The 25,384-nt window shown below is 41.0% G+C and overlaps 1 protein-coding gene across 1 annotated transcript in view; it reads right to left on the bottom strand.

Moving 5' to 3' along the window:
- SORCS3 (sortilin-related VPS10 domain containing receptor 3) overlaps window positions 1-25,384 on the bottom strand; it is a gene marked incomplete at its 5' end in the record, with an annotated part of 198,980 nt that overhangs the window by 58,427 nt on the left and 115,169 nt on the right. The window contains 6 exons of the mRNA XM_009871634.1: window positions 1-54; window positions 2,394-2,496; window positions 2,981-3,127; window positions 4,873-5,052; window positions 8,398-8,487; window positions 21,577-21,695. The exon at window positions 1-54 is cut by the window's left edge and continues 44 nt beyond it. Of these exons, the coding sequence (XP_009869936.1) occupies window positions 1-54; window positions 2,394-2,496; window positions 2,981-3,127; window positions 4,873-5,052; window positions 8,398-8,487; window positions 21,577-21,695 (693 nt within the window). The remainder of the gene's footprint in view (window positions 55-2,393; window positions 2,497-2,980; window positions 3,128-4,872; window positions 5,053-8,397; window positions 8,488-21,576; window positions 21,696-25,384) is intronic.

Below are 25,384 nucleotides of genomic sequence, written 5' to 3'. Positions count from 1 at the left end.
CGGAAGAGATGAACACACCAACATCACCATAGGAAAGCTCAGAGCCAATATTGCCTGCAACACAAGCAAGTGTCAGACATTCTTATACAGACAAAACCAGAACTGCGTTTTCCAAGAAACCAAAATTACTTGACCTGACCAGTGCTTTTTTGCTGCTCTTAATTCTGTTCTTATCTAAAAACACCATCATAGTGAGGTGGTAACATTCATTTACAATAGCTGTGTCATTTGAAAATTGACACCAGGCAGAAACAGCATCATCAGCTTATTTTCTCAACAGATAGCTGTAATGAGTGACCAACTGCTTTAGATGAAGGTACAAGCAAAATCTGACGTGGGCAATCATACAGAAAAACAGCCTATAGGGACATCCGCGTTCACAAGGATAAATCTACCGTATCAGTCCAAAGGTCTGTTTAGCGCAGTGTCTTATCACGGGTGGTAGTTCTCAAGAATTAGAAATTGACTTAAAGGCACAAGTGTAGTTTTTGTATTGCCATATTTTAAATATCAAAATTGGGAAAACAACTTTCCAAACAGAGACTTCCAGGTTGTGGCAAGAACAGAGAGCAAAAAGATGAGATTCTGCTGCTACAACTTCTTTCTGTGCAAAGTTGCTCCATTATTTTATTCACTCTCTCCATCTAGTTTCTTTTAGCTACATGGATTCAAACCAAACATAACTCACTCCCAAAAAAGTCAAGAGAATTTTGTGACTTCACAATTAGACACTAAAACATAAGTTTTTTCTTTTCAAGAATGTAACCTTTGCCCTCATACCAAGAGTCTGAGTTTCCAATCATTGTTGGAAATATACCATTGCAGATGAAAGAGTACGATACAGAATGCTTGAGCAGCCAATGTCTGTGAGAGTAAGTTGCAGTGCTTATCCTGGAACACACTGACCAACATAGTGAGACTTTCTGTTGTGAAACTGGTTATTGGTAACAGACGTGTGTATTCCCAACAGGTTAAGCTTTCTATTGTACAAAGCAGTAAGGCCAAAATTATAGTCTGCCTTTTAAAGGTTAATTGTTAGATGGGGAATGCATTCATCCCATGCACTGGCAGCTTGAAAAGAACCTAATTTACTAACAATTCAGATCAATGCCTAGACTTGCACTGTGTGCTGCCTCTATTTGCTTCCTAAAAGGTTAAAGAAAAAAAAACCTCTGCAATTACAGCATCTTAAGTAGGGTTTGCTCCTAAGCATCCTTCTAGCAAGAGTGACCTGCCAGGAGAGATGACTCCACTTGGCTACACAGAAGAAGATCTGGAGGTTTAAACCAAATTATCTCATCCTATTTGGCCCCATCAGTGAACTGGAAATCACACGGTGTTTCCTCTTGTTGATGTATAAATGTCACAAAGAGAGCCTGTATCTCACATTCTGGCTTATTCTGGCAGATACATGGAAGCACAGAAGGATATGAGAATGGAAATGGTTGGAAGAAATCGTAAAATTTTATAGGCAATATGCTAACATGACACACTTGCAAGCCACTGCTAAGCTGAACAGGACAAAGGAGAAAAACTGAGCCTTAGAAAGAATGGTTAAGCTATTTGGACATATTTGAGCACATATGGGAGCCCTCCTGTGAAAAGGCATGACAGTCTATATGATTTAGAGGCCAGCTTTCAATAGCACCAGCCATTCAAGAAACACTTTGCTAACCCAGCAGCTCCCACAGAGCCGTGGGAGTTCTGAGTGTGGTCGGTAGACCCATGCATCCCAATTAGTCTGCAGGCTGCGTGCACTCAGGGCCTGTGATGCCAAGATTAATTACAGTGGGTCAGTCACTGCCACCATGAAGCACTGTAGCAGGCTCCTATTGAAACACTGTGATCTGCCAAAGCACTATTTTGCAGAAAAACCCATAACAATGACCCAGGCAGTGCTGATGAAGTGCTGCTAGTCTTGGAGCAATACAGTGTTGAAAACAAATGTCATGTAACAAGACAAGTACTCATGAAATCTAGGCTTCATCCAACAAGCTTTGTGACAACTCTGTGGTGGAATGTATCGGTACCTCCTAGGACTGCAGCCACGATCATAGGCCTTACTGTCACTCATGATAACTCAAGCAAATGGGTAGACACCTACATCAGTGGCTGTAATGATGCGAAGTGAGAAGAGTTAGGAATGCCAGTTGGTAACGATTCTGTGAAGATGTGGACTTAAACCTGCATATGGGTTATTGTAGAGCAATGAATGCCTGACAGTTAGGGGCCACATGCCTTCTCCTAGTCCATAGCAAATGGGAATTAACGTGAATTAGCTCAGCACTTGTTGAAACACAGTTGAAAGCTTTTGCACCAACAGGAAACACACCCTATACTCTCAGGCTCCCAGTGTGGCATGGGTGAGTGGTGAGAAGCACTTATGTTCTTACCTGTTGCCACCAGCAGCCCAGGAGCGGTCTCTTTGCTGGAAATGCTTCCTGAAGTATATGGATTCTCTGAGAGTTGCAGATGCAAGTGTAATGAGCAAAAGGGCTGTTGACAGGAAACAAACAAAAGGCAAAAACTTTAATATGCAAGAAGTTAAATATCAGGGAAACCCTTGGCAACTACACACAGATGCTCTGATCCTTCTGAAAATGACCTCTCTGCTCTTAGTGCTGTTACAAATGGCAGCGTATGCTCATTTTCTGAATAAGTGTCATAAAAGTAGCTGAGAGCAAGAGATGCAGGAACGCTGCATTACAAAGAAGCATGTGTGTACTTGTTTTTACAAACAACACGATCTAGAGTACTTTTTCCCAGAAACTCTTATTCTGACTTAAGTTCCATAAAAAAGGTCAAGACAAGTGGTCAGAATTTTCTCTTAAAATCTATGAAGCTATAGAAAAAGCAATCTACTCAATTTACTTAACACCCAGCAGGTCAAGAGAAAAAACACAGGGAGAGTTTTATTAAGCCAGTTACTAAACTAAGAGGTCTGGAGTCATTTGTGCTTTGGAAAAGGTCTGCCACTCACCAGCTGGCAAGCTACAGGATCCCCTCTTAGATTGGTGTCTGGTGCCTGCAGCAAACGCCAGTCTCTACCCTTGTTGTAGGTAATGAAAGTCTTGATTTGGTCATCTATCTTCCTGTTAGCCAGGAATATGCCTTTGATCCCTGCTACCTAGGAAAAATGGAGAGATGAAAAAATACATCGGGAGAACAGGCCAAAAGTAAGGCCCATCTGAGCACTTTCACGAGTGGAAGGTATCTGAAATAGCAATAAAGTCATCTCAATCCAGCCTTAGAAGACTGTGAACAGCACTACAAGTACATCTTGGTGATGCCTGCACAGCTGAAAGGCCTCATGCAGTCTCTCTCTCTGGAAGGAAAACAAAGACAAGGATGTTTACAGAGAAAATCCCTAGCAAACAGCCCACTGTTGGATATCCTTGAGCACTGATGATGGGTTTGAAAGCAAAGCATGCACCGTGTCACACATGAGCTCTGTGAGCCTCAGGGTGGGGTCTGCCTCACTCCTTCCTCAGGCTGCCATAGCATGGGAGACAGCAGGTCACATCAGAAGCAGGGGGGGACATTTTGTGTTGGTCTTTTCCTGTTTCACACAAAATATGGAAATACTGAATATGCTAAAAACGCTGATGTTTTGCAAACTTGATTTCTTCACTTTCCCGTCACACCCAAATTCTGTCAAAATCAACCCAGTTGTTCCAAATGTTTTGATTTTTGTCAGGAAAAAACATTCCAGCAGAATATGGTCCTGTCAAAATGTCCCCAGAAAGATTCTGTGTTGAGTCTGGTCTCTGTTGCACAGCTGTGAAAGTGAGACAGGAAGAAGGAACTTGCTGCAAATCTGCAACTTCCCGGCAAATGCTGGGATGCAAATCCTTCTGCTCTAAAGCCCCCAGATGGCACTACCCTTTGAATGACCCTGTGAAAATCTCTAGCAGTATTTAACAGTAACGAGTCTACCATAAACAGCTGGGGAATAGAGTCTGCCCACAAATGGGTGATAATCCACGTTTAGTTTAGCTGTTTCATCACAACACAAAAATATATCTTCCCTCAGAGCCAGGAAAATACATTTAACTAAGTGAAAATAAAACATATCCTTCATACCGATCTGTGCATTATTTGTGAGTTTTCTTTCATTACCTTAAACTACCTAGATTTTTATAAACAAATTCATGATTTTGTTAAATAGGAATTATCCTGTCTGAAAAAAATAAATGTATAACCCTAACTTCTACATGTAACTGCAAAAACACTTCTCTGTGTAACAGAAGAAGGCAGCTTGCAACCATTACTAATAATATTACTTAGTTGTTAGTTTCTGGCAAAGCAGTGAGCCCTGAATCTCCGCAGATCTTCCATTCGAAGACATATCACAGACCAAAACCAGAATGTTCGGAGGAAACAAGGAACAGGAACAACTGCTCTGAACAGACCGCTGTTCTCTAGGGCTGAAAGGCCTGGCAGAAGGATGAGAACGGAAGATGCTTCAGGGTAGAAGTTACCCAGCTGTTATATCTGGGCAAAAGGCACCTATAAACTTTTGCTTATAATTCATAAACCGCTCACAAAGGAGGAATCCACATTCCCAGTCCAACAGGAAAAAACAGTATTCAGAGTCCTTCTCTAGACATCCACATTAGGATGAGAAGGATAATGTTTTTCCCTTTCGGAAATGCCACAGAGATAACCAGTCATTGACTTGAAAGCGACGAGTTGTCACACTTGCAGCAGAATGCACTGAATCTATTCCCATGTGAGTTGGCTCAGCATCAAATCCAGTAAATGCCTCTGGGCTGACTGCAAAACAAATGAAGATCCTGGAAGGCTGAGATTTACACTTGCTTCTGCTAGTAAGCAGTTGCTGTTCTTCCTAAGATGACCTTTACTACATACCTCATAAAGGTCAATGATGATATTCCCCTCTAGTCCCCGACTGCTTTTCACGTTTTCCAAGGCCAGGGTGAAGTACACCCCTCGGGTGTCTGAGATATACAGGTTGTACGTATCATTCTGGTTCCACTCTTGCACAGCTGCAAACACCTGATTCTCATCAGTGCTGATAATATGCATGTCCTGTTAAAAGAAGACAAAAGGCCTATTACTGAGGATCTCTGTATTTCTTTGCCCTTTGGGACATGCAGTAATTACCATGACTTATGAAAGAATGGAGATGGAGCATGAATTATAGGTATGTTAAACAATTTTCTGTTAGAGCAAGCCAATAAATTACGACCATTGTGACTTTTCTGCATTTCATTTTTTTAATGATCACCAGCCAGGCAAAGGGTTTTTGCTTTCTTCATTTTCGGTAGCTTCAAGGAATTTAATTCAGTTTCATTTTTTATTTATAAATTTAAAAGTCAGTTTTATCACTCACAGAAGATTCACAGCACTGGAGCCTGGAGTCCTCATAGTCACTAAATATGCTGTAGCACCAGGCTAAAAACTGTGACAATTTCCATCCCTGTGCTGAACTAACAGGCTTCTGCTTCCATCTGGTAAAGAACCAGTTTCAAAAAAACACCTAGTAGTTCACATTGATTTGAAACTGAAGTACAGGGATCAGTTTGAGCTAATGCTGGCATGGATTTTTAATAACATCCTTTTCTATTGAGAGTTCGTCCAAGATCTACCATCCCACTATATAGAGGCTACCAAATAATCTACCCACTAACTCTGCTGCTGACCAAAATATGAAGGTCCAGTAAGCGTTTCCCCATTTACTTTTAATATCAGAGAGATTTGACATCTTCTCTTTAAAGCAGTTCATTCAAATGATTTTCAGGGTAGTGATGAGTATTGAAGCACTTCATCCTTGCCACCATTGTTGAACTAACTAATACTGGTTCAGTGAAAAGCAGAATCACAGTAGTTATGTGGGACTTCATTTATCTATTTGTTTCTGTTTAAGATTTCCCCAGTGTGCCAAGGAGCCTTGATTAATTTCTTGCACTGCTTCTGCATCAAGAAACCATAATTCTGGAAGTCTCCCAAAAGACAGAGTGACCTGATTTTTGGGAAGAATATCTGGGAGAAGATCAGCTCAATATTCCCATCCTGCCTAGGAGGCAACTTAATCTTCTCTGTGAAGTATCTTGATGAAAAGTTTGGGTTGATTACATGGGACTATTTCTAATAGACTTAACATAGCCTATCAGCATGGGAATGGGGAGAAAAAAACCTGGAGCCCTAATTCTGTCCCAGTGAGTGCAATCAGTGGGAGATCTGCCACTTCCCTCGATGAAGGAAGACTAAATCAGGAAGTTTGTTCTTGTCCAACAGCTCTAATTCTTAAAAGATTAAGTACATACCCAACCTATTCCAGCAGTGTGAAAATAAAGCAGAACACCCAATGACTTCAATCTGTTTTGACCAGTTGCAGGGGAAATATTGCATTACCCTACTGCCAGCTTCACATATGTACAACTCCAGCAGAGTTCATTAATCTACAGCTGACAAGATAGTTACTTCCACACAGCAAAAATGTTCTAGTGACTAAGGGCAGCATAAACAAGCCTTCTTTACATGTGTAGAAGACTTTGCCATGACATCTAGCTTAAAAGTACTTTTGATTTTAAATGACAAAAGGATCCCTGATTTTATACTATGCAAAAATTCCAAAACAGGGTCACCAACAAATATGTCTTAAAACAGGTCAGCAACCTGTGACAGCTCAGATAACAGAGCAAGACAATCATAGGGCAGTCATTCTGTCCATTCTTTTTAATGAGAGGCAGCTTTCAAAGCCAATCCATGAGGTGGGGGCATAAATAATGTTTTCCTCCCGAAAAATCACAGAATCACAGAATGTTCAGGGTTGGAAGGGACGTCAAAAGATCATCTAGTCCAGCCCCCCTGCCAGAGCAGGATCACCTACAGTAGATTGCACAAGTACGCATCCAGGCGGGTTTCGAATGTCTCCAAAGAAGGAGACTCCACAACCTCCCTGGGCAGCCTGTGCCAGGGCTCTGTCACCTTCACAGCGAAAAAGGTTTTTCTAATGTTTTTGTGGAACCTCCTATGTTCCAGCTTGCATCCAGTGCCCCTTGTCCTACCATTGGACATCAGTGAAAAGAGCCTGGCTCCATCCTCCTGACGCACACCCTCTACATATTTATAAACATTAATAAAGTCACCCCTCAGTCTCCTCCAAGCTAAAGAGACCCAGCTCCTTCAGCCTTTCCTCATAAGGGAGATGTTCCACTCCCTTCATCATCTCTATGGCTGCGCTGGACTCTCTCAAGCAGTTCCCTGTCTCTCTTGAGCTGAGGGGCCCAGAACTGGACACAATATTCCAGATGTAGCCTCACCAGGGCAGAGGAGAGGGGGAGGAGAACCTCTCTCGACCTACTAGTTACTCCCCTTCTAATACACCCCAGGATGCCATTGGCCTTCTTGGCCATGAGGGCACATTTCTGGCTCACAGTCATCCTTCATGGCAGCAGGGTTTCCAAAAGTTGGTGTGTGGTCAGACATCCATATCCCACACCACCACCATGGAATGACAAACAAAAGAAACTGTGTTATATAGGTTATATTTTACGTACTGTGATCAACCAAAATGGGAAGAAGTTGAGGTGCAAGACTGGAAGTTTGAGATGCAAATTTCTCACAACTATGAAGTTTTCAGTTACAAGCTAAAGCAAATATGCCATATCTGCCAGACTGCAGATAGCCCACAGGCAATCAGAAAGGCTGATTAAGCTCAGAAGGTAAATTTCTCCAAAAAAACTACTTCACAATTATCTCACCAAAATTTTCACTTGCGCAAGGAAGGGGAAGGCCATTACTGTTTACTCTCAGCTGTCCATGACAGTAGCCTCAACAGTCATTCTGAGGCTCCAAAGAGCAGCAGTGGTCTCAGCCGTCCATGAAGCTACCCAGGAACCTGTATCCAGCCAAGGCACTGGAAAAGTTGGTCCCTTCTCTTTTACACAATTCCAAGCAATGACTACATTATGGAGTTTAAGTATAATTCCAGGGACATATTCTCCTTGCTGAGGCTTGCACAATTTGACCTGGTAGAAAGCTAAAGCCTGAGATGGTAAATCAAGGCACAGTTGTAGGACATGCACTAACTTCCCTCCCAGCTTTGCCAGTCAGTGTTAATCTTAGGCCATCTCAGTCATCTCCTTTGCAGCATCACACAGTGGTTCTGTGTGTCCAACAGGCTGATAAGGCACAACTTTTAAGGAGCCAAATCCACCGCTATGACTTCTTGGTGACACCCAACCACAGAACAGGGACAGAGGATCTGCTTCTTCCTGTGCTTCTCTCATTGTACCTGTTCCTTCACATTTGCTCTTTACAGAGAGAGGTAAAGATCCCAAAGCCATATTTAGGAAAGATCATTCAAGCAGGACAACAAACAGAGCTCCCTAGATATTACATGTCTGTGTTCGTAAATGGAGCACTCACCTTAGGAAGAGAGTATTTGGGCAGTTTAATCTGTGCAAAAGGCTCCCGTCTGTATGACACATAGTAGTTTGCTCTTCCACCAGCTGTCACCTGTGGAGACACCAAAAAAAGTGAGTGATGACCCTTCCAAGACACCCTGTGATGACACCTCTAAAAGGGTTTGACAATCTTTCTTTCAGATACCTTTCTTATAACCCGCACATCTGTCCCTAAAGCACTTGTCTAACTCCAAAGACATCGAAGACTTGAGAGGGCTGGAGCATTATTTATGTAAGATGTGCTATCAAACTTTCCATTTTGTCTCTCATGTTTCAGATGCAGAATGATTTTAAAATCCCAGAAAAAAGGAAAAGTGGGTATAAAGTTGAAGGTGTTGAGCAGAAAAAAGATGATCTGGTTTTACCACATGGTTCCAGCACAACCACGTTGGGTAAGTCATTTACAGTCTCTGCGCTTCTGTTCCTCTCCTGTAAGAAGAGGATACATTTTCCCTCTGCTCAGCCCTCTGTGTTTGCTCTGTAAGTCCCTTGGGGCCAGGATTGTCTTCCAACAATGTTTTTACGGTGACTAACAGAAGAGATCGACACTAGCACCATTTAATGCAAACAGTAAATGCAATTAATGTGTTCTTGGAAAGCTGAAGCTAAGCTCTTCAATGCTCTTTGTCACTATAAAACTGGTTTCATTGAAATCATACTGTCGCTGAATGAGGACACTGTGAGGAACTGATCGACATCCAAATCTGTAGTTTTATGGACTGAATGAGCTGTAAAGGGTGCACATCAATGCCATGCACCATGAGACCTAACCTTAATAATTTGGAAAATATGAGACTTAAAACCTGTCACTGGTCACTCTTGCTCTAGGTGTTCCTTTTGGCACCATTTCAGACCTGGCTAAAAAAAAGGCTTACACTGGTGTATTTCTTACGTTCTGCTGTTTTGGCAGTCTTGCAGGTTTTAAGATAAAGCAATATACAAAGCACTTCTCTATTATGTGTACTGTCATCTGTTGCTTAAGAAGCCAACTTCAGAAATTTTCCAATAAAGCTAACAGAGAGGTCCTAGACTCTCTCCTAGACATACTTCCTTTTATCTGACAGTGATATTTTAGAATGAGCTTACATGGAATATTGCTATAGCATCAATTATATTCTCAGCAATGATATCACCTCTAGATAGTGGCTTTCCTCCCTAGAGAAGCTGTCATTCGAAGGACATAATATTACTGGTCATGAAATTTCCTATCTAATCAACTCAAGATAAGGCTTTCATATTGACAGTTTGAAGAACTGGAAAGAAAGGAAGGTTTCAAAGTAGGACAGGCTTCTACACTAAGACTTCCCCTTTGTTTCTACATTTTAACTTGTAATGTTATCACAGGTGCATTTAGCACTCCCCCCTCAAAAAACCCCAAACAAACACCATCATTATACTACACAACACATAAGAAGGCAGAAGAATGACCCGTATCACAGCAAATAAACTCTACAGAGATTACATATAGCTAAAGTATGGGGAAACAGACATGAAAATCTGAAGCAATTTGCCTGTGGTCTCAAAATAAGCCAGTGGCAAAGACAGGGAGAGAACAGGACTCATTTGACTCTCACTTCATGTAAAGTGCACTTTGGATTGGCACAGCAGTATTTCGGGGTCCTGCTCTCCAGATGTGAGGATGGTGGAAAGGCTTTGAGTGTTATTTCTGAAGGATATATCTTTCCAATCTAATATTAACACATCAAAATCAAGTTCTCGGAGGAAACAACAGACTACCCAGTTGATTTACGCTTAATCCAACTCCAAGGCAAAAATTCACATTTGCCGTAATTGTATCTATCAGCTGTACGAGCATTGCTCAAAGGATCCTACACTTCTAGATCATATTACCTAAATAGCATGGGGAGTATTTAAACATCCCCTCTCCGTGATATTTCTGACCTCCAGAAGATTCAAATTCTCAAATGATATAACTCAGCTATGTGAACTCATTCTACACCAGATCATTATTTGTAGCAGAGTCCAGATAGACTTGAGATGTCCAGTCACTACTTGGCGAGGGCCTTAGGTTCATTATCTGCCTCTTCTGGTGGGCTCAGACATGATCATCAACTCATCTTTAAGATGCAGACACGAATATTTACATATTTTGTAAATTATGTGATGCTTACTTAACAAGTAAGAGTGCAACAATCTCCGAGTTAATCACATGAACACAGAGTGGCAGAAATACCAATGGGTGATCAGATTCGCTCCTCTGTGCCAAATTAGGATCTAATCCAAGTCTGCCACACTCAAAAGATTTTTACATAGGTTTTTTGGCTGCAAACTGGTACCTGGTGGCTTTCTTTTTATTCAGAATTTTTCTTTGTCTGTTTTTTTTAAGACAGAACAGTAAGATTCACACACTGTTGAAGTTCACTATGCATTAGCTAAAGTCCCTTTCAGTCCTCTACATGGACTAGGTCACCCTGACAAAGGTTTAGAAATAGGTATCTTTGTGGTTTTACAGTTTTTCTGAGCCAGTTATTATGAAGCCACCCACAATTCTGTTGGCAGGAGTTATGTGAAGCTTTTCCCTGCCAGGACCTCATCTTTGTATGATTTACATGCACAGTTATAACAGTTCCAAAAAATGATCAAGCCTTCAATAAAGTTTTGGCAAGCACTGTGGCAGAGAATGAATTTTGGAAGCCCCAACTTAATTTATTTTGATGAACTTTTCCTTTTCCTATAAGCAAACTCTCCAATACTGTAAATCCCAGAGATTATGATAGTGTTTTGCCCTCTAATGCCTCCTTTTAGTTCACATTTGATGAATGTCACCCAGTTATTAGCTGTGAGCTCATATGTCATGCTCAGTACAGAATTAGTTGGGTTTGCCTTTTTCCTCCTCCTATGCTAATGACTGGTTTGTTAATCTGCTTTTCTGGATTTCTACTTTATGAGTTTAATTAGGCTTCTGGCCAGAGGAAATGATTCCATTGGACAAATGTATTTGTCATCAAACACATCTGTCTTTCCTAACCTGTGTTCTTTCTTCCTCCCTCCCTTTACGACCTAAAAGTTTTCTTCCATACTTACACAATTTGTTTCAAGAAAAAAGTCTGGTCCCACATCAATCGAAACTTAAAAACAGAAACATGAGAAGGCCCTGAAAGTTTCAAGTATGATGGCTCATCGCTGCTCCTGACTTGCAATGGGACTGAGTGTATCAAACACAGAAGACAACAAATATGTCCACAAGGCTGCAGAGAATTATAGAAAATTCTGTCATCTCTATAATTTCAGTGACATGTCTAGAAACAGACTAAACCATTTCTCAAGTTAATTACTGAATATGAGTCTTTAATGGCAGTTTTTTCTTCTTTTTAGTTTTCTTTAGAAGTTTCTCAGTTTGGAAGTTTCTTCAGTTTGACGAAGAGGAGGCTGAAGGGGGGATCTCATCATGATCTACAATTACTTGAAAGGACATTGCAGAGAGGTTGGTGCTGGACTCTTCTCACAGGTAATTAGGGACAGAACCAGGGGGAATGGTTGCAAGTTGCAACAGGGCAAGTTTAGGCTGGACAGTAGGAAGAAATTCTTCACGGGAAGAGTGGTCAGACACTGGAACAGACTGCCTAGGGAGGTGGTTGAGTCGCCATCCCTGGATGTGTTCAAGTGTCATTTAGATGTGGTGTTGGGTGATATGGTTTAGGGGTGACCTTGTAGTGTAGGGTCAATGGTTGGACTTGATGATCCCAAGGGTCTTTTCCAACCTGAATTGTTCTATGATTCTATGATTCTCTCAACCAAAAAAAAAAAAAACCCACATCACCTAAAAGAGTTTGGAAAGTAAGAAGAAAGAGTCATAAGGTCCCACAATGTAAAGATACCTTAGATGACACCAGAAATGTAGCCCACAATGTACAGGTTTTATTCCCATCTTCCCAGCTAGCTGATGCTGGGACTCAAAATTTCCAACGTAAGGCACGTATTGATGAAATAAACATGGAACTACTAAATATCTGAAATGACCCTGGGCTAAGCAAGACACCATCTGCCTCCTGCTGCTCGAAGAACTCGCAGAAAGTCTAAAGGAACATGCACTGACACTGACAATGAAACACCATATACAAGAGACACAGCCTTGGTGGAGAAACAGTGACAGCGTGCAGATAGCAGATGCTTCCAAAGCTAATGCTTTAGCCATTGCTAAAAGAGAATGAAGGGCTCTTTTCTGTACAGCTTGTCAGCCTGGGCAGAGAACCATCACGTGGCACTTCACAGTTATTGGAAGAGGTCATCTACTTTTTACGCTGTTGATAATGTTCAAAGCAAAGGACAGCATAGCACAGATCAACTCACATGACCAGACATGTTTAGTCATTTGTGATTCCCGTAATTTACCTGCCATTTTAAGCATAGTAAATGGCAACTCAGACCATTAGGGAACCAAATTTTAAACTTCCTTATGAACAGTAAGTAGCTGATAGTACATAGACAATGTCATTTTCAAACAACCCCTCACTTTTTTTCCTCTGCTTGTAGTCTTCCCTCCTTCCTGGTAACACAAAATGAGTTGATAAAAGTCAAAAGTTGAGAAACACTTTATCACTACTGTAACAGCATCTTGGATCTGTGTTGTGAACACCCATAGGGTGCCCTGGCATCCTTCCCCACTGCATTGTAACTTGACCTACCTTCTTGTGGCCTAAAATCTCCTAAATTGAACTGTGGATTAAAGCATGGAGGAGTGATGACAAATTAAGCAGACAGGCTGCTCCACTTCCACTTTTAGTGAGAGAATTTGATGTTCTTCAGAGACAGTTCTGGTGTGGGCCCTGCACAGTTTTGCCAGAAGGAGGATTGAAAAATTGTGCCTCCTTTCCCAAGCCTAATCCCAGTCACAAGAAATTTAGAAAATGAGGAAGAACACATCTGCACGAGCCTAGTATAATATTCTCCCTTCTTGATTAGCCACCATGGTTAGGACAAATCATCTTCCAGATATTTCTGTGTGCTGAGGTTCTCCACTGCCCCTGCATAAATCACACCATGGTAAGGCACCATCTAGTCTGAATTATCTCCCTGTGGCTTTCATTAATATCATATCTTCTACACCGTCATTAAACCAATATGCAATTACCTGAGCATGAGCTGGTTCACTTTAGCTTGGAGAGGAGAAGGCTGAGGGGTAACCTCATTAATGTTTATAAATGTGTCAAGGGGGAGTGTCAGGAGGACAGAGCCAGGCTCTTTTCAGCGACATCCAATGACAGGACAAGGGGCAATGGGTACAAGCTGGAACATAGGAGGTTCCACAAAAACATTAGAAAAGCTTTTTCACTGTGAGGGTGACAGAGCACTGGCACAGGCTGCCCAGGGAGGTTGTGGAGTCTCCTTCTCTGGAGACATTCAAAGCCCGCCTGGACGCGTTTCTGTGTGACCTACTGTAGGTGATCCTGCTCTGGTGGGGGGGCTGGACTACATGATCTTTTGAGGTCCCTTCCAACCCCCTAACATTCTGTGATTCTGTTATGCCACAGAGACATACAGAGTAGTGTTTTCTGTGCACAAAGCACCCTCCCGCTGCCTGGTAAATTCAGCAGACTTTAAAAACACACCACGCTTTAGAGAATTAGACCCATCAGTGAAAATCTGCTAAAACAAAGGAGCATTTATTATCCTGGTCCAGCCCCTGTCACTTTTCACTCCCCTCAGAGCTATAATGACACAGCTACAGGACAAAGGAATCTTGGCTGAAAATATTGCACTTATTTTAAAAGCAACTCCTGCAGAAAATGTGCATAGTGACACGAAAACATGAGCCACATTGGAGCTGCAAATGCATATGACCCACACAGAAACTAATGTAGGAGAAGAACATAATTGTACACATTAAATCTCCTTTTGAAGGATTTCATAGGAAACACGTGAGTCTGCCAAGGTAATCCTTTACATCTTCAGCTGCAGACACCACTGATAAATCAGACAACATGAGGGTAGAGGAGAGACCGATAAAAGAAAACAAAGCACAAGAAGCTCTAGAAATAAAATGAATATAAAGGAAAACCTTAATAACTTTTTTATCAACAGATATTTAGTTTCAAATCTGGTATTTGGCACAACAAAGATGAAACAGTGCTAGAAATGGATGAAAAGCACCCAGCGGTGAAGAGGCAAGTAGCTAACTGCTTACTGCTTGCCTTGCTTTAAGAAGAGCTTTTAACTAGCACTCAGGACGCAATTCCTTTCTTCTCTATGGATTAATTTCCCCCACTGGAGTGCTGTCCAGCATTTTAAATAGGGGCAAGAAAAGATCAGCTGTAGCAGGCATTATTCACCAGTAAAACAGGTGTAATCGTGTTCATCATTTAAACGTCTTCATCCTATTAGTTTCATAATACGCTTTTAATGATTTCTTCAATAAAAGGCTCAAACACCAAACCCTACAAGTTGAAGAGTGCTCCATTGTCCCGCCAAGCTGTTTTATCTACCATCGATTGCAAAGATAAAAATCAATCGTAGCTAAGCAGGGTGAAGTTAAAAATAAATTGCGTGGATTGATTTCTGTTAAGACCTTTGGCTCCTAGTTAAAAAATGCAGGAAAGAAATTTATATTTGAACATGGTGTATTTAGCACCTATGAAAATAAAGAGAAGGCTCTAGACTGGGAAATCAAAGTTTAATTTCTTCCTTCCTATCTTGTTCCACTGCTGAGAAGTTTCACATAAAAAAAATAAAAATCACCTTTTTCCTTTTTTTCCTGAGAAAATTTACTACTTATTTAAGTTGTTAAATTGACAGCTTGAGAACTGAGGTCAGTAATCCGTATAAATTGGCATAATTTCAGTTGTGGCTGCTGGTTGAAGTCTGCTCACCTGATAACTGACTTAGATTCAGCAAATATGCTCATTTAACCTAGCCTTAAATACCAGATAACCTTGAAATATACACTTATGTCCTACTAAATATAAGTTCATCCAAATTTTCCTAAACAACCACAGTTACAACCAGTAACAGTAATATACTACTTCTCTAAGTTTAGACATATTTAGCTTATAGGATTAGAACTTTTTTGTCCCTCCACCCCATTTCTAAAGCTATAAATAATAGATATTTTTCTTTTTACTGAGCCTGAAAAAAAATTTTCTCATAAATATATCCACTTTGATAAAAATGGAATGTGATACAGCTGAAAAAAAAAAAGAGACTTTCTACAAAAGCCATTTTCTATCAAATGACTTCAGCTGAAATTTTTGGACACATTCCAACATGACTCCAGGCATCCCAAAAAGGCAATATCATCCACAGGTTCTACAAGAAGCTATCAGTTATTTTGGGTGAATACTGGCATCTGCATATGTTCTAAAGAGACTTTCTGATGTCAGAGAAGATTGAATTGGTTCAACAGCCTTTGGCAGAAGTGTTTGCTCCTCTAAGCCAGAGGAACTACTCAGATGTGTATCGTAAGAGTCCCACTTAGCTGTACCACACAACAACATCTGGAGAAACTCTGGGTTGGTTTGTTCTCACTTACGCTACTGAGCAGGCTGAGATGCTGCCCTGCTGTGCAACTCTGAATTAAGCAAAAGTCTTCCAAGTGCAAAATTACTTCAGAGGTGAAGAAGAGCCAAACACATGATGAGTATCAAAGAGCATTTTGACTTAAACTTTTCACTTGCCGCATGGAACTCCTCCCATCTATAAGAACTGCAGCTGTTCTCACTCTGCTGCATGTGCAAGCTGCGAGTAATCACCATCCCCTGCTCCTAAATGGCAATGCCACAGACCCCGTCACATCCAAGAGCATAAACCACAGCCAAGACTCTCTCTGTCTTCCCAACTCGCCTCAGGCTCCTTTCTTCCTTCATCACATCAACCTTAAAAAAAGGGCAACCATCAGAGCAGCTTATCAATTTCAGCCTGTAGTTAAACACCTTGATAAATTATACCACAGGAGTGGAAAAAGGAAGGGGCACTCGTGTTCTCACTCTTTAAAGGCCTCGGAAAGTGATAATGTACTGCCTCTCAGCATGCCTCTCTGCTTAATGGCGCAAAGAACTTCCCATTTAAAGTGGAAATTGAGCAGATTCTGAAGCAAACAGACAGCCCTTTTCAATCAGAGCTTGCAGGTGCAGTTCCTTGGTAAGACCACCAGTCACTGGCAGAGCTGAGAGTGTTTATGTCCAAAGGCATTTGTTTGGCGGGGTAGACGAAACAGGCATCACCTCCAAATTCAAAGCAGGTATTGGCTCCTAAATCTTAGAGGAGTCTTCCATGCACAATATTTCAGATCAACTTCAGCTGCACTCTGTTGGGATAGCAGAATATGCACTATTCCAGAGAAAAATAAAGACATAAAAAGCAATCAAGCTAGATATTGATTGCCCATCCATACATCTCTCCATTGACTTACATAAAAGCCAAAGTTACCCTGAGGGTCTCCATGTGCTGACAGAGACAGAAGCTTAAGGGAGCAATGGGGACAGTGTTAACTGTATGCTGAACTAGGCTGGTATGACCTCTGGGAAGAAAGTCACACACTGAAGGGTTTACACAAGAAAAATACAAGAAGATTAATAAAGGGAGGAAACATGTTTTGTGAGACCTACATCTATAGCTGGGGAAAAAAATAGAAAGGACAATTTTCAGGGACCAAATCTTTCCTCAAGTCCCTTAGGATCTCCAGAGTATGCCCAAAGCTTATCTGTCCCTTTTCTAACTCTATCAACTTCAATCTCATAAAAAAATACCATCTCTCCTTGTAAACTTTCATTATTACTGTCCCTCTCATGATACCTAGGGTTCCATGTGAAAACAGAGTCCTTACGTGGGTCTGCACCAGGGTGTTGTCATCAGTCCCCACTAGCAGCCAGGCTCATCCAACTCGGGACTCCAGCCACCAGCAAAACCACTGAGCATGTGAGACAGCATGCACGTAATCTTTGGGTAACTGGGAACAACCACTTTAACTTTGTAATAATTAGCTCCCTATGGCAGCTGTAGGTTTGTCTACAAGAATGTTGCTTTCTGCAGAAAGGAGTGTCCCAGAGCAAAGCTGATTTTCAGTAAACTCCCTGCTGTATTTATAGCCCCTTAGCAGTTCTCAGACCAGCACAAACAAGCAATACCGCACTGAGACTTTTTTGTCCAGACTCTCCTCACTCCCTGCAATAAGTGATTACATTTGCTCACGCTTTCTTACATTTTCAATGGAGAGTTTTCATCTGTTGGCAGAAAAATGTGCACAAATCATACCTGCTCTTCTCTTTAGCTTTTAAAAAACTAAGCAGCACTTACGTTTGTTATGTTATGTTTGGTATGTTGTTATATGTTTCTCTCCAATGTTTTCTCACTCAAGATGGAACTTTCTGAAAAACAATCCTCATTTTCCTTTAAGTCTATTACATTTTAGACTCTTTTCAGCAACTTGAGCAATTCCATTAGAAACTCTGATACAAGACTTCCTTGAAAAAAATATTTTCCCCAGAACTCCTCCTGTGATTTATTTTTACCAGAGATATTCTCCAAAATATCAATAAATCAGATTCATACATAAAACAAAATATTATCCCTGACCCCTCGGTCTTATAACGTAGGCTGTGCACATGATAATACTGTAGCAGGTCAGGTAATTGTCAGGAAGTCAAATTTTACAGGCAGTTGCAGGCTACCTCTGTACCTAAGTTTAGAAAGTGATACTGTCTCAACAGTGAGTACACAAAGGCAAAGGTAGGGAACAGCTACAGAGAATGGCCCATTACAGCTGTAGAGAAAGTATGGGCTCCACTACTGCACACCTATATAATTGAACACAGCTGACGCTGACCTTAATGGCAAAATTGCTCATCAAATTGGCTCCTTTTTGGTGCAGTAAATAAATTTAGACATACTCCAAGGTTTTCTCACCAATAAATGACCTGTTCTGCAAGCTGTATGAATTTTAAGTGCTAGCCACGAAGGAAGATGATGATACTAGCTCCTGGCTACATCAGAACAATCCTGCAAACCGAATGAAAACTTATAGGCACAACAGAGGACAGGACTTTCTCTTAATGTATCAATTTATGCAGAATTATCCAATCTTAGATGTGTGCTAGGCATCCTTAAATAACTATTGATCAATCAAATAGAAAGTCAATCAATAAATTCAGAGTGATCACATACTGTTTTATTCATAAGAATTCTACCTACTGATTCTTAGTGGCTATTTCTTCCTTCTTCATTACCTTTTGCATTTTTCATCATGCACTATGTTATTTATCATCTTTGCCTGGTAACCAGTCCCAGTCTTTTCAAACTCTCTTCATGGGCAAGTTTTTTCAATCACAGGATTATTCTCTTTTTTTCTTTTTTTTTGCACTGCAATTCTGCAAGATCCTTTCAGAATTGCTGCACGATAGCATTCCACATGATAAGGAATCACTGATTCTTAATGGCACAATTACACCTTCTGTACTCTTCTTTTCCCTACCCATTATGCACCATAGTAACACGTTTACTTTGAGTGCAGTTACACAGGTTAATGCTTCCCAAGAATCTTACACTTCAGATCTGTTCATCAACTTGATTAAAATGGATATTCACTAGCAAATAACTGTATGGAGGCAAACTAAAACATTGATATCAATTGCTAGGATTCATCTTTCCTAATTTTAGCTGTCAAAAAGTTAAGGGTCTTCTTTAAGCTATGCCTAGGCTTCTTCTAATATGAAAGAGGAGTATTCAGAGTGAGTCCTATCTCATCCTGCAGTAGGTGCAACAAGAGAAGATAAATTACACCTGAAGGTTTTGAACTCTTCACTCACTGTAGGAGAACACAGACTACTGGTTTGGACTAAAAATCTACTGTTTTCATGCCAGAAGTTAAGAAAACTTAGTTTCTCTCTCTACTCCAAGACATTACTTCTGATTTTTTCCAGCACAGACACATCAGAACTCATGCCCGCATCCTTTATGCAGCTATTAAACCTGACCAGGTTCTTAACATTTAATTTTATATTTATTTATTCATCTCTGTCTAATATTTGAAATTCAAAAGAGCTGGCTCCTGTATTTTTGTCCAAGAATATCCAGACAGAACGATACGCATGAGACACTGTACATATAGTCAATCCGACGCATCCCATAATAGGTAGCCACATTATATGGCTTGTGAGACTAATACATCCAGGACATATCAGCACTCCTACATATGTACCAAGCAAACACTGCATAGCCCATTGGCCATATGCTGGACACAGTGGATTTAACACACCTTCAGCTCAGAGAGGTGTGTGTTGTGAATCTGAAGCATTACTCGAGTACTACATGGACTCAAGCCACACCCAGTTTCTGCAGCCTCTTACAACAGGCTGCTGGACAGTCAGAAATCCTGCCAAGAGTGATACAAAAAAAGAGGGAAAGTGATAGACAACTTGTGAAAGGGAGATCTCCTGCTCAAAGTAGCAGAAATGTTCAGTGTGCATATTTAACATTTTTTTAAAGGGTGGGTGCAAGATTTTCACTGTGAACAGCCATTAAGCTATAATAAAACATTGCTAAAGATAGTCAAGGCACTTCAAGTATTACATATACATATATCCATGTGTTTGTATACACACACATTTTTGTTAGTCTTGAAGCAATTAGCAGATATTAGCTTGTGCCACTCACTGCTAATTTGAGGCAGAGGGATGCACACAACAGGCAGATGTCCTCACTGTGAGCCCAAGTTTCTAAACAGAAGAGCTGCCTTCTAACACAGGTGGGAGCTGTGGAAGGAGAAATGTCTGTAGGGTCTCATGCTTCCCTTAAAGAATTGGATGTCCCAGAATACTCTCAGCCACAGACATAAACCGCCAGATCAAGAGAGTCTTTCTAAAATACTCCTTTGAGAGTAGAGCATTTACCAATTGGAAAGCCATTGCCTCTAGTCAAATTACAACTTACTAAGTTGCAAAAGCTACATTCTTAGTGTTTTCTAGCAGCAGGTCTCCCCATGATGCCAAAGAACACAGCAGGAGGCTGCGTTTCACGGGGAAATGAGGGGAGCTGTGCCTCCCATAGTAATCAGTCATCTCCAGAGTAGCAGCCTCCACTACTCACAGGAGGGGAATTCTGCCAATGTTACTCAAGTGCACACAGTTTCTATATTGCACTCCTCCCAGGTCATATGGATCCAGTCCTCCACCTAATCACGGCACAGAATTATCAACCTTCCCATCTAAACTCCCATTGCTAAGAAAATTCTACAATAAAGACAGCAGAACTTCCTAATAATTTGAATATATTCAAGAAAAATGTTCCCTAAGAAAGTAAAATAGAATCTTAATGTAACCCAGTCTTGCTTCGAAAGGGAAGCACACGTCTTTTCTGTATCATCTGGATCCAAGCTCCAATTCACCCCATCTCAGTCCTCCTCTTCAGCATTAGTGATGAGCAGTTACATCATCATGTCTGTAACCTCTGTGTCTTCTGAGCTTTCTACAATCTGGAATCTCTTCAGCCCAGCCCACAATTTTCATGCAAACGGCACATCTTCAGAATGTGTTCTTCCATATCATTCTCACACTTCCACAGGTATGAAATGGGGAGAGATGGCTTTGTTCCATCCAGCCCACGTATTCTCAAAAATGTTAAAAACAAGTAGTTTCTTGTCCATTTTCTGTCACTTCCACCTCAACTCCAAAATTATCATCAATTAGCTGAAAAATTTACAACCATCTTCTACTCTGAAGTTGCTCTATAACAACTTTTTCTAATATCTCTGCTATTTCACCTCCTACTGCAAAGCTCTGTTTGCTCCATTAGCATTACTTGACTGTCAAATCAGCATAAACCTTTCCATTTGTTAAAATACATGTCTCCTTTGTTCTTCTCTGTTCTTTCCAATTCACCACTAGCTTCTTTATATTTTCCAGGTAGTCACAACACTAGCAAGTTAGAGCTTCTGTGAAACTCATGGACCCTTATTAATACTGATGAATGAACTTTCAAGTTATATTAGATCATCATGAGACAAGTGATGAGCAGAGACATCAACTGTTTTGCTCCACACTGCAGAGCCAGTCTATAGCAGGCAGGTATACGCTCCTCGCTCTTACGACTTGCAGTCCTATGCACTTCTTCTAAGAATACGCGTCTTCTCTTGCACTGAAGAAACACCTTATGCAGGTAAAATTCATGTCACATTTGTCTCAAGCCAACATACCTCGATGAAGATATATTCATCCTGAACAACAAGGGAGCTGACGTCAATGGAGCGCGAAAATGGCCCACTCCTTTTGGTCTCTGAGCACTCTTGGATCCGACAGGTCAAATAGTGGGTACCTGTAATAGGAGAATATGTACACATGACAAAATGCCCAGGTAGGAGCCTGTTGTCTACAAATGTCATCAGCAGCTCTAAAGAAGTTCTCTGACAGAAAGTCTTAACCTTGTTTCCAACTAGATAGATGTTATTGAGTGATCTGCCTCAAGCCTTTAAAACTGTAACTGCTCCCTGGAGTCAGGAATTCATCATATTTGCACACCCACCATTCCCTTCCCTATTGTGCAGATATCCCTTAGAAGACTGGAGTTCAAACCATAAACAGAGGATGCAAATCATAAATGCATCAGAAAACTGATGATGAGACCATATGGAGCAGAAAAAAAAGAAGTTATCAATTCCACTACCCTGCTGGCAGTTATATCCCCATCCTCCCCCTGAAATATCCTAGCCTTGATGACTGATTTTAATTGTGGTAGTAACACACGAGGAGGAAAAAAAAAAAAAAAAGGCCAAAGCAGCTTCATAAAGTTTAACTTATTTTGCTGTGACAATGACAACCAACTCCCAACTCAGTCTAGATATGAAAACACCATGGGCGTGAAATAGCATGCGTAGCTGAGTCCCAACAGTAGTTATATGCACCACCAGAGGCTTCAAATGCTTCTGTCTAGAAACAAGATGAGAAGACCATCACACTAATGGGATACCTTGTCAGTCCTTGACATTGCTTGAGAGAAGGAACAGCATTGGGAGAAGAACATGAAGAAGATAAAAGGCAAAGGTAGACATACAGAAAGTTCCTTGGAGCGGCAAGAAGAGATGTGCTCACCTCCAGCTAGTTGGCAGGGGTTATAGGGGATTACGCATTATTTCACTCGGACTAGGAAAGGATCTCATGAAAGGGAACAATCAAGGCACTGTGCGTCTGGATGTACGTAATCTAAATATGCCATCTCTGCCTTTCAACTGCTCTTCTGAAAACTGCAAATTATGGGAAAAAGAAAATACAACTGAGATGGTGGCTGCTATAGTAAAAGGGTCATATCTTTTACACTGTGGCACTTCTACAGGCTTCTTAGATATATACACTTGTTTGTTTTTCTACAAAAGAAGAGGGTAGATCAACAATGAAGAAAATAGCGAGTCTATAAAGCCTGGGGTGAGGCTAGTGCAGTGATTTCAGTTCACAATTGCACCTTTTAACAAGGATCTTATCAAATTGAGGCCAAAAGGATAAGAGAGAAGTTTAAAAGTACAGTAACTACCCGAGAAAGCTGCTTACAGGAATCTTCATCACACAAAACCTGCTATTGTCCTTAGTCTGTGCCCTTCCAGTGACAGCAAAATGTGGTTCAGTGGAAAGCATTGGAGGGCAAGACTGAAATCCTCTGACACTCAGCTAAATGCCTTCTCAGGTTCAAATATAAGGTTCACAAACTGGTAGTTTCCCCTTCCATAGCCTTATCCACCAACAGGCTCTTAAGAATGCAAAAGAATGCAAGTCAGAGTCACTGATGACAAGAGTAGCATTTTAAAAGATTTTGTCTAAGAGAAGTCACAAATCACAACCAAGCTTTAATGCCCAATTGCATAACTGAAAGTCCATGTTTAAAGGCTGGAGAACTGGTCCGGGATTGAGGCACTGGGAATTCCAGGTTAATAAAGGCTACATGGCTGATTCAGAGCAGTTGCATAGGTGTGGTAATGAAAATGTAGTCCCACTGATGATGCTAAAGCAGCAGAAACTGTTGCTGGTGCTAGCTTAGAGTTTCTGGAAGTAAGTAAAGTGTATGGTGAAAAATAGCCGACCTAGAGACAGTGCGAAGTAACTGGAGTATGGAAGTTGTGCTTTCTCCCAGCAAAAAAATACCAGCTGCGGTAGAGAGATCTGAGTCTCAAGGGGGATATATTATGGTTCTTCATCAACTTACACATACAGTCCAGTGCTGTTATTTACTTCCTCACCATGGAATCTAAGACATCTTTGTGATGGCTAAAAGCAACTTCTCAGAAAACAAGAGGGTCTTATATACTGTCATGCTACTCAAAGAGCTCAACAGCCTTGACTTCTTGTCTGAGGTAGCACCAAAATTAGGCAGAACAAGGATGAGAGGTCAGGAACTCTATTTTTAGAAGCTCATTCCCTCCGGTATGTTCTCCCACACAGTCGCCTAGATATTCTTATCCCTCTAAAATGGGTATAATTTGCTGCTGCTGAGTGACAGAATGGGAAGAGGAATAAAAACCTGTCACAAATAAATGCAAATAAATCACAAGTGTTGACATGACAACTAGCTTCTTGCCTATTGGGAAATGTGTCATTTTGAGTGTGTTACACCAGCAATCAAATATACTCAAAAAATGGGTCCTGATTAAAATTCAGAGGAAGTTGGTGGCAGAGAAGGGAGGTAGTTCACTACCTATTTTCCATTTAGTCTCTTGCTTTTTTATTTTCATGTATTTTACAACACAAGGCCTATAAAAAAACATAGACAGAAAAAACTATCTTCAAATCTGTCTGCCCTTGGACACCGAAACAAGTTCAAGTCTTGCTTTTTTTCCTACTGTCTCACAGATAAACGAAAAATAACTCCCTTTAATAAATGTTACAAAATTAGGTAAAAAATATGATAGCACCTAGCTTACATTTGTGTGTGACTGGAAGAAAGAAATAACCAACCTCAAGTCCCTGCTCAAGTTTCTTGAAGGGCATGATCTGATCCCCTCTTTAGCTATTAGCATATCTTCCCCTATGTAGAAAATACAGGGCCCCTCAACAGAAAAGTCAATTGAGACAGAAGGGGACATCTAAACTTTCAAGCTGTTGTCTCCCTCTTCCCTGAAAGGAGTTTTCAGCTCTGTTTTGCACAGCCACAAGGGAAAAAGACAACAACTCAGAGCAGGAGGTGACATGTGCCCATGCCATGCCTTTAAAACCTTCCTTACCTTTCACTGGGAGATGTGTGCCTCAGGAGAGGTTACCTTCTATCTGGACATTATTTCCAATTTCTATATTGCCCCATGCAACACCACAATTAAAGGGTTTGGGTGTTTTTGTTTTATTATGTCGCACTGCAAAAGGAGTTGAGAAGAGCTCCCTATTTCCTAGACAGCTTCAAAAACTTCTCATGATTAAAATCCAACATCCAATTACTTTCTCAGCCCATCTGTGAATGAGGCAATATGGACACCAAGCAATTTGGAGGGTTGATATCAGCATCCACACCTTCATACAAACCGTTCCCACCAACTTATCTCACTTAGGATTAGGGAATGGCTTTCTCAGATGTGGAGCTATTTTCTGGTTGAGGAGTTCGAAACACCTCTCCGTTGCTAATTAACATAGTCTCCCATCTTGAGAATTCGGCGTGTACTTTACCCTTCTCAGAAGTGATGAAACTGAAACTATTTCCTCAAATTTGAAGTGATAAACTGGTGAAATAAGCTGAGCTATTAAGTCTCTTCTTTGCCCGCCAGCCATGACAACTTTGGCAGGAATCAAGAGTACAAGAGGGTGGGTAACACCCAAAGACGTGGGTCCCTGAAGTGAGACACCGAAACAGTCAAACCTGTCGATGTGCAGAGGGCTGCGAAGGGCAGAGCTATGCACAGATCGCAGTGACTTACAGAGACACAGGACAGCAAGGCCCGCTCCTTTCTGGCAGCATTAATAAAGCAGCTAAAAGCAGACATGGCTGGCCAGCATGGCTAACAGGGAGAAAGGCAGCTTATGTAAACAAGCTGC

Source organism: Apaloderma vittatum, unplaced genomic scaffold (assembly GCF_000703405.1).
Source record: "Apaloderma vittatum isolate BGI_N311 unplaced genomic scaffold, ASM70340v1 scaffold866, whole genome shotgun sequence".
NCBI classification, from domain to species: Eukaryota; Metazoa; Chordata; class Aves; order Trogoniformes; family Trogonidae; genus Apaloderma; species Apaloderma vittatum.
Note: the sequence above shows the minus strand (reverse complement) of the source record. Positions and strands in the feature narration are given on the sequence as shown.